Source organism: Aulonocara stuartgranti (assembly GCF_965226115.1).
Source record: "Aulonocara stuartgranti genome assembly, chromosome: 23".
Taxonomy (NCBI): domain Eukaryota; kingdom Metazoa; phylum Chordata; class Actinopteri; order Cichliformes; family Cichlidae; genus Aulonocara; species Aulonocara stuartgranti.
This window is the reverse complement of record NC_138958.1, coordinates 48,391,271-48,406,642: the sequence shown is the minus strand read 5'-3', so window position 1 is coordinate 48,406,642 and position 15,372 is coordinate 48,391,271. Positions and strand designations below refer to the sequence as shown.

The 15,372-nt window shown below is 43.7% G+C and overlaps 1 protein-coding gene across 1 annotated transcript in view; it reads right to left on the bottom strand.

The window, feature by feature from the left end:
• Nucleotides 1–6,233: 6,233 nt before the first annotated feature.
• LOC309701531 (NACHT, LRR and PYD domains-containing protein 12-like) overlaps nucleotides 6,234–15,372 on the bottom strand; it is a 123,371-nt gene continuing 114,232 nt past the window's right edge. The window contains exon 12 of the mRNA XM_082525783.1: nucleotides 6,234–6,666. Within this exon, the coding sequence (XP_082381909.1) occupies nucleotides 6,654–6,666 (13 nt within the window). The 3' untranslated portion in view covers nucleotides 6,234–6,653. The remainder of the gene's footprint in view (nucleotides 6,667–15,372) is intronic.

Sequence of the window (15,372 nt, the reverse complement as noted above, 5' to 3'; positions counted from 1 at the left end):
CAAACCACGTCTCAGCTGTTCGTGGAGGTAAAATACGTCTGCACATGACTCTGTTTACGCTCAGCCATTGTTGTGAGTGTGCACGCCAAGGGGCCGGACACAATGACGGGTATCGGAGGAATCGATATTTCAGTATCGATCCGCACATCACTAGTTGAGATACGTTTTAAACTGGTCCAAAAAACAAATGCATATTTTCCCGAACCACTGTTCCTTGACTAAGGTGGATAACGTGATGAGGTCAAGGAAGGGTGTGACGGAGATTTGATTGAAAAACTTTGTCGTCCGTTAAAGTTTCACGTTGGCTTTTTCATCTTGAAAGCCCTCTCTGCTCGTGTCCAACCCGTGTGAACAATCACAGATGTGAGAAATGTAAACAAACCGTCCGCAGAACGCTGATCAGGTTATTTTAAGCGCAAGAAAACAAAAACGTTGCGCTCACCGTCGGCGTCACGGACGAGGCCTGGGGGTCCGGGCCCGTCCACAAAGGTCATTGTAACACAAATCATACGATTGCTAATGAAAATGCTATAAAGCTACATCGCAGATAAGTCTCTGGAGTAACAATCAAGGCCATGTTAGTTATTTGATGAATAGTATCTGTGCCACTCATGGCGCATGACTGAGGAGGACGTTGACCTCTGCAAGTCAGGAAAGTCTGCTACTCATTGTATAAATATGAGATTTTTCTCAAAAACCAGCCAGCCATCATCTCGGGAGGCTGACTCCAAAGTACCATCTCACTTCAAACTTGCAAAACAAGTCGAGTCGATGCGAGCGCACTGCTTGTTTCTAGTTAGTCTTTAAGGATGACAGCATTAGTCTGCTCCTTTGTATGAAATAAAGTGAGTCGAGTCCATGTGGTCTGGCACCCACCCACATTTCTCTGCTAGTGATCCATGAGGACTCCACCTTGTTGCCAGTTCTCTTGTGTGGAAGCTTCAGGAAATGACAGCTTCACTCTGACGTGTGTGAGCTGTGTGAGGTCTGTGGTTAGAAGTTTACAGTGTTTGCTCTTTGTGTCGTCTGTAATATGCTCTATAGCTTTAAAAAAATGGCCACATGTTTCTGTAGCTGAATTTGTCCATCTCTGACCTTCTGAGACTGTATTTTCAAATAGGGATGTTCTGACTTTTCTTCACCTTGTACTTCATTCTGCAAATGTTTTATACTCTATTAGAGTTATTACATTATTCTGTTATGCTATAAAATCAACCCCCATATAAGATCGTACTTAAGAAATACATTTAAAAAACCTTCCTGTGCAAATAACCCAAGTTATCTAGAAGAAATAAAAACTGCACCACAAACCAAACTCAGGTGTTCGACCTGTTGAGCTCGGGAAACTAACTGGTGTTTCATTTTAGTGAGTGCTTTGTTAGATTCCTTCATTTGAACCAAATGAAGTTGATTAAAGTTGATGCATTGATGTGTTTGAAGTGTTTTGTTAGTTGCGATGGATCTCCTGCTGTCTTTTTTCCTCATTATTAAAAGAGGATTTCTTTGAATTTCAAACATCCATTTCCTGTTTATCTGGTCCCGGGTCACAGGTGCAGCAGTCTAAGCAGAGAATCCCAGACCTCCCTAAACAACCACTTCCTCCAGCATATCCAGGACAATACTGAGGCATTCCCAGGCCTGCTGAGAGATATAACCTCTCTAGTGTGTCCTGGGTCTGCCCTGGAGACTCCTCCTCATGGGACAGGCCCCAAACACCTCACCCAGGATATTTTTAATGAAAACATCACAAATAAGTCGTCAGGTCTGATGGTCACATTTGTGAGATTCAACCACCATAAAGCAGAGATCACACAGGACACACTGTGTAACCCTCAGCTCAGGTGTGTTCAGGACATTTGCTTGGAAGAAGCCGTCTGTGGATAAATCCTGCTCTCCACCTCAGCTGTCAGGTTTATCCAGAGAACGGCCGTCCTGACTTCCAGCAGCCCCACAGTCCTCGTTTCTAATAAACTGGCATCACTGAAATGAACTGTCTGCCTCGCTGTTCAATAATCTGCTCTTTGCCAATTTCCCAGCAGAAGCTTCCACTCATATCAGCATTTTTCTGTGATTCTCACATGAACTAAACATAAAAAGCTGAAGCCAACCTCAGAGTTCCCCGTAGTGAGGAAGAGTTTCCTCTGAGCCACAGCTGAGTTTGATGCGTCCACAAAGGAAGACTGACGGGAGGACAGACTCTGGGAGAAAGGCAGATATTAAAAGATATGAATACAAAGTACGGTGCAACAAACAGGACAGCAGATTATGAAGAGCGGTTAGACCTTCATGTGTCAGTCATTGAAATGTGATCAAAGTTACCTGTTTGACATCCTGATAGAAGAAAATCAGCTTCTTGGATCCGTTTGCAGCAAAGAATTCATGGATCAGACTGAACTGGAAGAATCAGACATTAATGACTCAAAGGTTCAACTCTGAGGAAGGATCACGTCTCTGAACTTACTCTGTCATCAGAGACGATGGCGTCTTCCACCGCCGCCTCCTCCAGGCTGCCGGCGTCTGCCAGCCTGCTCATCAGGTATTTATGTCGGGCATCCAGAGCTGCCCGCCGTTCCTCCTTCACGGCTCTCGCCTGTTTGGCTACTTCTCTCCTCGCCTCATTGGACAGCAGCATTCGTCCTTTTACCAGACACCTGGAGAAACATCAGCTCAGTCTACAGACGCAGAGACCAGTGAGAGCTTGGCCCAAACATCTGCAGGTTTCTGAGGACCACGTTTGACCCTGACTGGAGGCATCGATTCTGAGTGTGACTGCCTAAACTGAGCTACTGTCCCCCCTCCACTGAGACGTTGTCCTGTGATGTGTCATGGGGGGAAGTGTTCCTCACGGTTGGACTCGTGACAAGTTCAGTCAGTTTATTCAAACTTTAAAAAGACGCATTTTCAGTCGCTGGATTTCAGCAGAAACAAATGTGAACACAGCACTTTTTGATTGAGTATAAAAGGATGAAAGAGTCAGTGATCAGTAACATTGTTGCTGACTGATGCTGTTGTAGAGCTGTCTTTGGATCCTCACCTTCCTGGAAGCCTTCCCTGGATTGCTCATATATCATTAACTTGTTTGTGTTCAGTAGAATCAGGTGTTGTGGATGCAGGTCGTAGCTGTGTGAGGCCTGTACAGTCAGCGCTGTGTGAGCGCTGTGTAACGTTAGCTTAGACTTCTTTCTGTTGTTATCATCCTTCAGGTTAATGTTGTTTTCATTATGCATCACAGGAAGTGTGGGTGGCTGTTAGCCTCACAGCTCATGGAGAGTTGCTGCTGCTCTGCCTCCTTTTTGATGTTTCTGCTCTTTGTGGCTTTGTGTTACTTTGTGTCGTGTCTGAAACAAAGTGAGTCCATGTTACTAACTGTAGTCGGCTCTCTGTCTCGTGCACAGCTGACTGTTGTCTGAATGAAAGTGTTTTTGTACTTTGTGTAATCTGTTGGGTCTTTGAGCCCTTTTTAAACAGCATATGAGCCATATGTATGTGTGTATATGAAAGGTTGTTTGTAATACATCAAATTGTTGCTTATTCTAGAGCTGCTGCTGTGCCTGATTGGTCTACTCGCTCGAAACTGAAGGTTGACTTGATTCTTTTGGTTTTTTACATTTTGTCAATAAACCAACTTCTTTATGATTTGAACGGCGTCTCTGACGTGTCACAGGCCTGTCAGCTTTCTTGGTGATTGGTATAGATTTGAGCTTCATGCTCTGGCTGTTGTTGGGTTTTCCTCTTTCATATTAAAGCTTTTGTCCTACATTTGGCTCTAAAGTCTAATTCTAATCCCAGCACTGTGTCTGGGTGTGTGATGCTTGTTTTCCTGCTCTTTCTCATGAAACAGTCACAACATTCTCAGTCCAACTTTCACTCTTTGCTGCGTTTGCTGCAGCTGCAGTGAACATGGTGCCGTTTGCCTTTAAGAAAGTTGTGCACAAAGGCTTTTTCTCTAGGAGACAGCTGTGTGGCTAAAAGTCAGATCATTTTTTACCACCTCAGTCACACTGGACTGAAACAAGAGTGAAACTAGGAAGAATCAGAGTTTGTCCAGTGACTGCACTGATTTTCTTCATATTCACAAACTGATTCTAAGTAGTTGCATCAGCTAATCACCCGGACACTGAGCGTCCAACACGCTCCCTGAAGGGAAACGATTACATCCTCCAAACAATCACAATCTGTCTCTGAACGACTGGAATTATTCTCTGATTTGTCAATAACTGGAGTTTATCAATGCAGACACGTTGCCAACATGATGAAGTCAGTCTGAGTCGCATCTCTTTGGCTAACTTAACTCAAGTGGTTGCCGACTATTCTGGTTCTATTCCCATATAACAGCAGGGTTGCTGAGCACCTCTGTCACTCTGCACTTATGTTCCCAGTTCTCTTTTGTGGAGGAATTTTCCAGGAATTCCTGGGACCAGCTTTCCATGAGAGACCCGATCAGGAGCGACTGTCCTGGACACTCCCAGCATCACAGGGACTCACAAACCCGTCTACCACAGTGAGAAGACTGATGGTCACAGGCCCACATGTAGCTTTAGATCACACGTGTGCACTTCCTGTGGTCACTGCTGTAACTCTAGACTCACCGAGGGGCCAGTGGTTGGTGAGGCAGCAGCAGCTGAAGTCATGTGACTAATGGCTCTCAGCTTCTGTCCTCCTATTCGCCGGTGTCCTTCACCTGTCACACCTGGTCAAGAAAGAGTGAGAATGTTCAGAGCTTTAATGGAAAAGAATATTATTACATATAAAAGGCCTCTAACAAGTATTGTAGTGTTAATCAGGATGAAGTCCATCATGAACACTTCAGAGTGCTTCAGACAGTCGGTGTTTCATCCACAGAGCCTCCAGTCTGCATATCAAAGGATCCTGAGGAATGACAGTGAACCCCGAGTTCCCCTCATTACATTCATGTGTGTGACTGTGAGGAAAAGGTGATTGTATGAACGTGTGTGAGCGAGTGAATGAGGCTTGTATCAGAGTGGAGATAATGTCAGCGGCACAAGCTGGACGCTGCAGGTGTCACATGTGAATCTGTGCATCAGTGTCTGCACCTTTGTGGAGGTGAAGCTCAGGAGGTTTGGATTTGTTCAAAGCTCTGTCTGCTCCATCTTTCTTTCCCTCAGGCCTCTCCAGATCAGGAAGGAGGTCCTGTTCTCCTTCTCCCTCCTGGATTTCTGGATCCAGGGAAGGATCAAAGTCTCTCAGCCCAGCATCAGAGCTTCTGGCTGGGGGAGGACTGGAAGTTTCAGCTGGAGGCTGAGAGCCTGCATCTGCCATCTGAGTCACAATTCAAATATTCTCAGTAATCTCAAAAAGCAACAGAAAGGTACCATTTTCATGAGCAGTGGGTTATCCAGCAGTTTGATTCATGTCAGCAGCATTTAGTTTGTAACTGCTGACTCACCTCTGGCTGTGTCCTGCTCTCAGGGTCACAGTGGACACTGTACCTTTGACCGAAGCTGCAAAGACAGTCAGCAGGGGTCTGGATGCATTCAGCACCACGTCCTTGTTGGGCAGACACCTTCAGTGACAGGACAGACAGTCCAAAGTAAGGAGACGTGGGACACAGTGAAGACACAGAAACAGAAACCAGAACTATAATCACAAAACAAACTCAGAAACATAAAGAGTGAATCAGCTGATTCAGTGTTTGTGACAAAAACATGGATCCTGGTTAATAACTTTTATTTGTTTGTTTCTGTATTATTTTGTGTATCGTTCTTATGAGCTGTTGTTTTGTCAGTGAAATATTATTTCATTGTTTTAAGCTTTTTGTTGACTTTGAAGTGCTTAAGTTGATATTTTTGAACATTTAATTTGTTCGATTATTGTCGAGTCGATAAAACTGTCAAACGCACAGCTGCTTCCAGCACGGCCGGAGGAGAGGTGGCCGAGCAGACGCACAACACACACAGCTCACAGGTTTGCATTTCTAGATATTGCAGATGTTGCAGAAATTGAGAGTAAAGAACTCAGAGATCCAGCGCTGTCTCCTGCCCCTTATTTATACACCACAACACAACGACAGGCGTAACTCACACAAACGGGTAACATGAGGCTCAGATGCTTTGGACGTGTTCACATATACTGGACACAGAATGATGAAGATGGAGCTGCAGGAAGGAGGAAAAGAGGAAAAACACAGAAAAGATTCACAGATGTGGTGAAAAAGGACACGACAGCTTCTGTTTGTTAGTTTGGTTTTTCTTTATTTGGTAAAGATTCAGAAATAAAGAGAAGATCACATGTTTGAATATTATATTAACGTTCTGTAATTACAACAAGTTGTAAAATCTTTCCAGAGTGAGACAGAGACTGTGCAGAGACTGTAGAAGGACAGAGCAGCAGCAGAGCAGTCCAGATACACTGATGATCCTCTGTCAGATCCAGAGGGACACACAGGGCTGATGCTGGACTCTACATTGTGTCTGACAGTGGAGCTGTTCTCAGAGCAGTTCACTCTGCAGCACTGACAGTCATCTGCACTTCATTCCTCTGTCAGTCACTGCTGGATGAAGCTCTCCTCTCCACCTCCCAGTAACATGGCCCAGTCAGAGCGTCTCTACACACAAGCTGCTGCTGCTTCAACCTCTCTGGATCATCAGGACACAGCTGCTCCTCTCTCAGCACACACACCGTCCTGTTTACCATCATCGCCTCCACCTGCAGAGAGAAGGAGGAAGAGCAGAGGAGATAAACGAGTGTTTCCAGAGACTCTTCATCAGCTGTCAGTCAGTGATGCAGCACATCCAGTATAAAGAGCAGCAGGGACGTCAGTGCTGGGACTGTACTAGGACTCATTGTTGCTTCACTTTTTCTAATCTTTGGATTTTTATTGAAGTTGCTGAAAATGTTTTTCCCTCCTAGTTTGAGTTTGGACTTTCATTCATTAGAAGAACCTTGGTGTGTCCACTCTGAGCTCTGTAGGAACCCCAACAACAAGCCCAACAATCCAGATGGACGGTTCCAGCTGTTAACTGGAGGAATTCCATCCAAACATCTGCTCTCACTAAATTCTTCCTCACCTACAGACTGTGTTCTTCACTGCTTTAAACTTGGAAATCAATGCAGTCATTGGTCTGCGTGCTGCTTTGTTCAGAGAGCTGATTGGCTGTTGACAGTGTTTGATCAGAGCGTGTCAGCCGTTACTATGGTGACCATAAAGGTGAGAAACAGGAAGTGTTTGTGTCCAATCCTGAAGCCTGTCACCGTTCTCCTCTCACAGCTTCACTGAGAAGCTGCAGCTTTACAGGAAACACTGGATCTTTGTTTCATACTGACTGTGTTTAGTACAATACTGCTGACAGCACCACCCACTCACTCCATCACTCTACTTACTCCAGAGTCTCCAGTCTGTAGTCTGGACTCTGCTGAAGATCAGACAGCTGCTTCACATCTGGATCCTTCAGGTTGTTTCCCCACAGGTCCAGCTGTCTCAGATGGGAGGGGTTGGACTTCAGTGCTGCTGCCAGATAATCACAGCTGATCTTTGACAAACCACAGCTCCACAATCTGTATAAAGAATGAAAGATGTAAGTTTATTAGACAAAGTGCTTGAAATCATTCAGTGTTTCATCATCTGTTCAGAGCTGAAGAAGGTTCAGAATGTAGAAGTTTAGAAAATGGAAACTCCAAACAGCTGAAGCCAACAGGAAGCAGCTTCAAACAGGAAACTGTGCAGAGTTTCAGACTATATGTCCTGATGCAGCCAGTTGGATTTTGGAGATTTGAATCTCTGTTCTGTGACTAAGTCCTTGAATCATTTCTTCCAGTTGGTCCAACAAGACAGACTAAGTATTGGACATGTGTTGTGGCTCCATCAGGGGAGCTTCTAAATGTGATGTGATGGCCCCTCTGGGTCTGTCAGGTCACAGCACTGAAGAGAGCTCAAACTGGGCACACAGCTGTTCCAGTCTGGACCAAAGACTCTATACTGGGACTGAGGGACTGCTTTGACTGCACCCACTGGGACTTTTTAAAGGCTCATGTTCTCACTTAGATCATCGATTTCTACTGACATTTCTTTCTGGGAAAAATGGGGATTACTTTGGAAACAGGAAGTATTTTCCCCAATAAGCAGCCCTGGATTAGTAAATCACTCCAACATGTTCTCAGGCAGAAGAAGCTGTCTTGTTATGAGGGAGAGAAGAAAAAGATTGAGGCACAGAAACCTGTTGAAAGAGAGATAAAGCAGCTAAAATCAGGTGTAAAAGTAAAGCAGAGGATGAGCTGAATAAAGGACACTCAAGGCTGGCTTGGAAAGGAATGAAGTCCATGGTGGGGATGCAGAACAAGGAGCAAAGATGAATGTGATGCTGAATCAGCAGAAGACTTGGACTCATTTGATTCCAGCTTTGATATCATTGATTTCAATGAAGAGCTTTGTGATTGTAGCAAAGGGCTGGTAGCTCTGAGAGTCCCACTGATGAGGTGTTTGTGTGGAAATCTCTTAGTGGGACCAAAGAGAGAAAAAGCCCTGGTCCTGATGCTGTGGGAGGGAAATGATTGAAGTGTGCTGTGAGGAACTGACTGGGAGATTTTCACACATTTTCCAGTCCTCCTTGGAACAACAGGAAGTTCCCAGCATATGGAAACAAAGGTTAAGTGTCCTATGGCACTCAGTGATGATGGTGCTGTGGCCCCACCACCTCCACCTCTTTGTAAAGGAACTAACTGTAATCTGAAGCTTCAAATGGAACTAAGACTTCCTCCACTAGGTGGCAGTGTCTGATGAGAAAGTGTTAGTGGAGCTGGCCTGGAGTCAGAAACAGGAAGATGCAGGATTTGGGCTGAAATGGGCAAAAGTGGTTAGCACTAGTGCCTTAGAGCAAGAAGGTTGTAGGTTGAAGCTTGTTGGTCAGCTGGGCCTTTCTGTGGAGGTTGGATGTTCTCCCACAGTCCAATGAAATGCTGCTTAGGTTCATTGGTGCTTCTACATTGGCTGTAGGTGTGGATGTGAGGGAGTGCTTCTCTGTCTCTCTGTTGGCCCTGTGATGGACTGCTCACCTGTGCAGGTGGACCACGCCTCTTGCCCTATGACAGCTAGGGCACAGGCTGCAGCCCTGTGAGCCTAAGCTGAATAAACAGTTAGCAAAAATGATCCATAGATGGCCTGAAATCCCCCAGTTAGCAGTTTGGTAGATAGCTATGACATGCTAATCCCATCCAGCAGCTGTATTCTACCTGTAAGCTGATCCCTGCTGAGCCAAAGCACTTTTTCATATACAAATTACAACCTTTAATAGAAACCTATTGGTCAGCATCTTATTAGCCTGCTGTTAGCTTCATTCCACAGAAAACTGAGAGAAACTAACAGAGTTGATAAAGAATAAAGAGAAATGTGCTGATTTAAAGCCTTTGAAGTGCTTCAGATGATCTCTGTCCACTTCTGTCCACTCATTCATTCATGTAAGCTTTCTAATGCAGCTTTGATCTTCACAGTCTGCTTGATGAAACTCATTCTAACCCTGAATGTCAGAGTGTTCCTCCTTCTCTTTCCCATCATTCATGCTGGCAGTGGAGGAGATTTGGATGTTGGACTGTGTTTTGGATGATGTGTGTATGTTTGTGTTGGACTGCTGTCTGTAAAGCAAACGCACATTTTGCTTTGGATTTCAGTGTCACACAGACTTTAAGGTGCAATGAAGAGTTTGAGAGTTTCACAGTGAATTTTCCAGTGGAGGATTTTTCTTCTTCTGTGAAGGTTTGAAATGTGAACATTGTTCTGCTGCAGTCAATGGACTAAACCAGAGAAGAAGAAAACAGACTTTACCATGAAGATCCTCAGTGTGGATCAGTATAATATCAGCCTGATGTCTGCAGTTTAGTGTCAGCACAACTTTCACATCATATTCATCTCAGCACAACTAAAACATGCTGACTGACCTCAGAGTTTCAAGTTTACATCCTGGACTCTCCAGGAAACCACACAGATGCTTCACTCCTGGATCCTGCAGGTTGTAGTTGTTGAACAGGTTCAGCTGTCTCAGATGGGAGGGGTTGGACTTCAGTGCTGCTGCCAGATAATCACAGCTGATCTCTGACAAATCACAGAGAGTCAATCTGTATAAAGAATGAAAGATGTAAGTTTATTAGACAAAGTGCTTGAAATCATTCAGTGTTTCATCATCTGTTCAGAGCTGAAGAAGGTTCAGAATGTAGAAGTTTAGAAAATGGAAACTCCAAACAGCTGAAGCCAACAGGAAGCAGCTTCAAACAAACACAACAAGAGAAAAAACTCTGAATGTTTCACATTAAAGTCGTACATTTCTCATGAAAACAGGACAAAGACTTGAAAAAGTCGTGTTTTTCCTTCCAGGAACCACATGGCTTCACTTTTAAAGGTGAAGTGTGACAGAAATGGACATATTTGAAGTCCAACACCTTTTTCCAGTCACATTATTAAAGCAGACAAACTACAAGCTCATTTTCATTCCAACAAGTCATCTTCTGACCTGGACTAACAACACTGGTCTCTATGTGCAGCTGGCTGTGAGACCAGTGCTCAGGGAGCGTCTACAAAGTGCAACACTGAAAGAACATCACACACTCATTTGCTTCCAGCACTTTCACACAAACATCTACTGTCATTATTGTCACCAAACTCTGTGGATCCTTTATTGCAAATTCAAATGGGATCAAATGGTCAGACAAAAGAGGGTTATGAGGAAATATGATGAAATGTTGTGTATTAGCAGCAACTTATTGAATCATTTTCCTCAGAAACCAAACAAAATGATTGACAAACATCTTTTTACAAACTCAGTGTTGGACTTGGATCAGCAGGATAAGCTGATGTTTAAAGGCATTTGAGTCTCGCTGTATGAGAGTCCAGTTCTTACTCAATATTTATGGATGATGTTCTTTCAGTGTTGCACTTTGTAGACGCTCCCTGAGCCTCACAGCCAGCTGCACATGGACCAGCTGACATTACCCAGCATTAGAGGCGGCTGTAAAAAATTCATGTTCCCATTTAAATGGTTTTAATTTGAATAAAACGATGTTGATTCATTCAATCCTGAATCGATGTTTAATATAAATGTATTTTGCCAGAATCTCAGGTTAAAGCTCACAAACTATTTCAACAAGCAGCAAACAGATAAAACAGTAAATGAGAGCAGCTAAACACACAAAGATGGAAACACAGAGCGTGGATCGTTCACTCGACGGCACGTACACGGACACGCCGTCGGGGCTGAAAGTGGACAGCTCACAGATCCTGAAGCTGCAGGTTTCATCTGTCTCCAACCAAAACTGAGTGAAGCAGCAGCAAAAGAAGATCCAAACTCTGCTTCACGTTTGATCAATATGCTCATGAATTCTCTCTGACTTTGGCTGTTCCTGCCTGCACAGCTCTCTCTCTCTCAGTGTACTCCAAGAACAGCTTCAAACATCTGTTTCTGCATCATTCACTGTTTATTAGCCACCAGTCTGCTGTTGTGTTCAGTGCTGTCGGCCTCTGACAGTAAAGCCTCATTTCTGCTGTTCCATGGAAACTTTTTAAAATGATGACAGATTACAAACTCTCAGCTGTGTCTGTAATCAAACCTCTGTAACTTTGCTTCACTTCAGCAGCATCAGCTCATGTTCACATGTTGCTTCATGGTTTGCTTCAGTTTTTGATCGACTGCAGAATATTTTGAAGGTTATCTGCTATAAAAAGCCAGAAGAGGAAAATCTGCTTCATGTGTTTCTGTTTGATCCTCAGTGACTTTGACACAAAGGCCTCTGCTGTGATGATCACACCTCTGATCAAGTCTCACAGTGTCACAACTGATAAATGATCAGAGTTAGAATATTTCTGACTGTCTGCTGTGTGCCGTGACCTTTGACCTGCTAAAGACAGTCAGCTGTGGATTATTCATTGTTGTGTCTGATACTTAGAACTGTGAGGAAGAAGCTACACAGTTAATCAGGGTCCCCTCTCTCTGAATCAGGAAAGGTGGGCAGGCCGCGTGTGGGCCGCGGGCCATACGTTGAGTATCACTGTTTGAAATGTGAACATTGTTCTGCTGCAGTCAATGGACTAAACCAGAGAAGAAGAAAACAGACTTTACCATGAAGATCCTCAGTGTGGATCAGTATAATATCAGCCTGATGTCTGCAGTTTAGTGTCAGCACAACTTTCACATCATATTCATCTCAGCACAACTAAAACATGCTGACTGACCTCAGAGTTTCAAGTTTACATCCTGGACTCTCCAGGAAACCACACAGATGCTTCACTCCTGGATCCTGCAGCTTGTAGTTGGAGCTCAGGTCCAGCTGTCTCAGATGGGAGGGGTTGGACTTCAGTGCTGCTGCCAGATAATCACAGCTGATCTCTGACAAACCACAGCTCCACAATCTGTATAAAGAATGAAAGATGTAAGTTTATTAGACAAAGTGCTTGAAATCATTCAGTGTTTCATCATCTGTTCAGAGCTGAAGAAGGTTCAGAATGTAGAAGTTTAGAAAATGGAAACTCCAAACAGCTGAAGCCAACAGGAAGCAGCTTCAAACAAACACAACAAGAGAAAAAACTCTGAATGTTTCACATTAAAGTCGTACATTTCTCATAAAAACAGGACAAAGACTTGAAAAAGTCGTGTTTTTCCTTCCAGGAACCACATGGCTTCACTTTTAAAGGTGAAGTGTGACAGAAATGGACATATTTGAAGTCCAACACCTTTTTCCAGTCACATTATTAAAGCAGACAAACTACAAGCTCATTTTCATTCCAACAAGTCATCTTCTGACCTGGACTAACAACACTGGTCTCTATGTGCAGCTGGCTGTGAGACCAGTGCTCAGGGAGCGTCTACAAAGTGCAACACTGAAAGAACATCACACACTCATTTGCTTCCAGCACTTTCACACAAACATCTACTGTCATTATTGTCACCAAACTCTGTGGATCCTTTATTGCAAATTCAAATGGGATCAAATGGTCAGACAAAAGAGGGTTATGAGGAAATATGATGAAATGTTGTGTATTAGCAGCAAGTTATTGAATCTTTTTCCTCAGAAACCAAACAAAATGATTGACAAACATCTTTTTACAAACTCAGTGTTGGACTTGGATCAGCAGGATAAGCTGATGTTTAAAGGCATTTGAGTCTCGCTGTATGAGAGTCCAGTTCTTACTCAATATTTATGGATGATGTTCTTTCAGTGTTGCACTTTGTTTGGCACAAAATGAAATTATTTGGCCTCTCAGATGCTTTTAGAGATTCCCAAATGACTGATGATGACATCTCTGGGGTCTGATTGATAGAAAAAAAATCTCTTTGAGACCTTTTGTAACTGACAAACTCTTCATCTGCTAACAACACTGAGTTGAATCTCCATGGCTGATAGTTGGAGCAGGCATCAGGAATACACATTGAAAAAACAAGAGGAGAAATCACCAGAGTCTTATAATCACATTCTGTAACTAAAGGGAGACGTTTTTCTATACAAATATATGTTTTATGGACATTAGAAAAAAAGAGAGTATTGACGTGAAGCAGGATTATGAAATCTCCATACATCAGCCAGCCCATAATTATCAAGAAAGCTCTGAATGACGCATGCTGAGTTTGGACTAAGTGTACTTTTGTGTGAACTGTGGTCCATAGCAGATAATGAGCAGTTTAGGTCTCCCTCAAAGATGATATTGTGTGATGACATATTGGGGAGCCGCGCAAAGACATTAGTGAAAAATCTGTGATCGTCCCAATTAGAGGCGTAGATATTTGCTAAGATCAAATGAAAACCATAAACTATATTTTCTGCACTTAAAATCCTGTAATTTTCTCATAAATCGACAGTGTGCCTTATGGATGAATTCTGGTTGTGCTTACTGACCTCGAACCAATTTTATGTGCTACACGGCGCTCAGAAACCTTTCAAAAGATGTTTTGGTACGACTTTGCTCAGCTACGAGGCCGCACCGCTTGATGGATTGTTGGAGCATTACAGCTACGAGGAGCCTCGCGGAGTGATACGTACTCTGCTTCAACGTAATATTACTGTATTGAGTGTGTATAAGGACCATAAATGGCACCTGTAAGAGACACGGTTACAAAGAGGGTTTCAAACTCCAGGCTGTCAGTCACGCAGTAGAACCTGGGAACAGAGCAGCTGCTTGTTATTATGCTCAGCGTCTGTTTACATTTTGACTGCACGATTGTGAGCTTTTTGTTATGCACAAACACAACATTGTTTTCTTTTATTTATGGAGCATTATTATTTAATAAATGCTGATCATTTATTTCTGAGTAATTGTTTCATGTACATCTACGCTGTATGTTAATAAATGTGCCTGTGTGAGATTTGGGACACAGCTTTGACTAAGAACTCTCTTTTTGTTCGAACTTTCTGGCTTTAAAAATATCGAGATATATATCGTATATCGCCATCCAGCTAAAGAATATCGAGATATGAACTTTGGGTCATATCGCCCAGTCGTAATATTGCAATAGGTTGTCCGTTAAACTCAAGCGGGGCTTGGGCCCTGGCACGGCGTAGCCACACAATCCTGGTAGTAGTGACGCTCGGCTATGACGGCGTGCGGGTCACCAGCTGGCTTTCTCAGGATAGGGCTCCTGTGTGAGCGGTCGACAATAACGTCTTTATCCATACCCAGCACTTCACGTAGTAGCACGGATACGGCCGTGGAGGAGCTCGAGTCCAGGCCCTCTGGGATCCCTATGATGTGGATGTTAGCTCTCCGCTTCCTGCCTTCATCACATTTATCCTTCAGGTCAGACAGCTCCTCCTTCATACTCTCTACTGTAGACTGCAGGGTGGTCACCTCATCGCTCCACATTGACAGCCCATCCTCAGCTTCTTTCACTGTAACCTTTACTCCATCAACTTCGCCGCACGTCGCCGCCATGCTGTTAGCGATCTCATTTCTCAGTCCTTGCACGTCAGCCCTTATATTGTCAAAATCTTCTTTCAATGCATTTCTGACTTCTTCTTTTAACAGCGTACTAATGTCCTCTTTAATGGATTGAAGAAGCTCCAGTTTTAGAGCAGTAGGATCCACATCACGCGCGTCTGTTGAGTCTGCTCTTCAGCGGCCGTAGAGCTGGACGCTGCCCTTTGGCCATCATCGATACTCTCGCCCGAGATCGCACCGGGGCTAAAATATTCACCTGCTCAGCTGTTTTTGATCAGTTTGAGCCTGTGTGGTTTGATCAGGTGGAGGAACGATGTGATGCTATAAAGACATCATCTTGTCCAAATGAAGTTGTTCCAACACGTGTTTAAAAAGATTTTAAAGGTTGTTGGTTCCGACATCTTAGCGATTTTTAACAGCAGTCTTAGTTCAGGTGTTGTACAGCCTGTTTTAAACATGCTGTTGTACAGCCTGTACTAAAAACCTGATCTGGATCCTCTGTC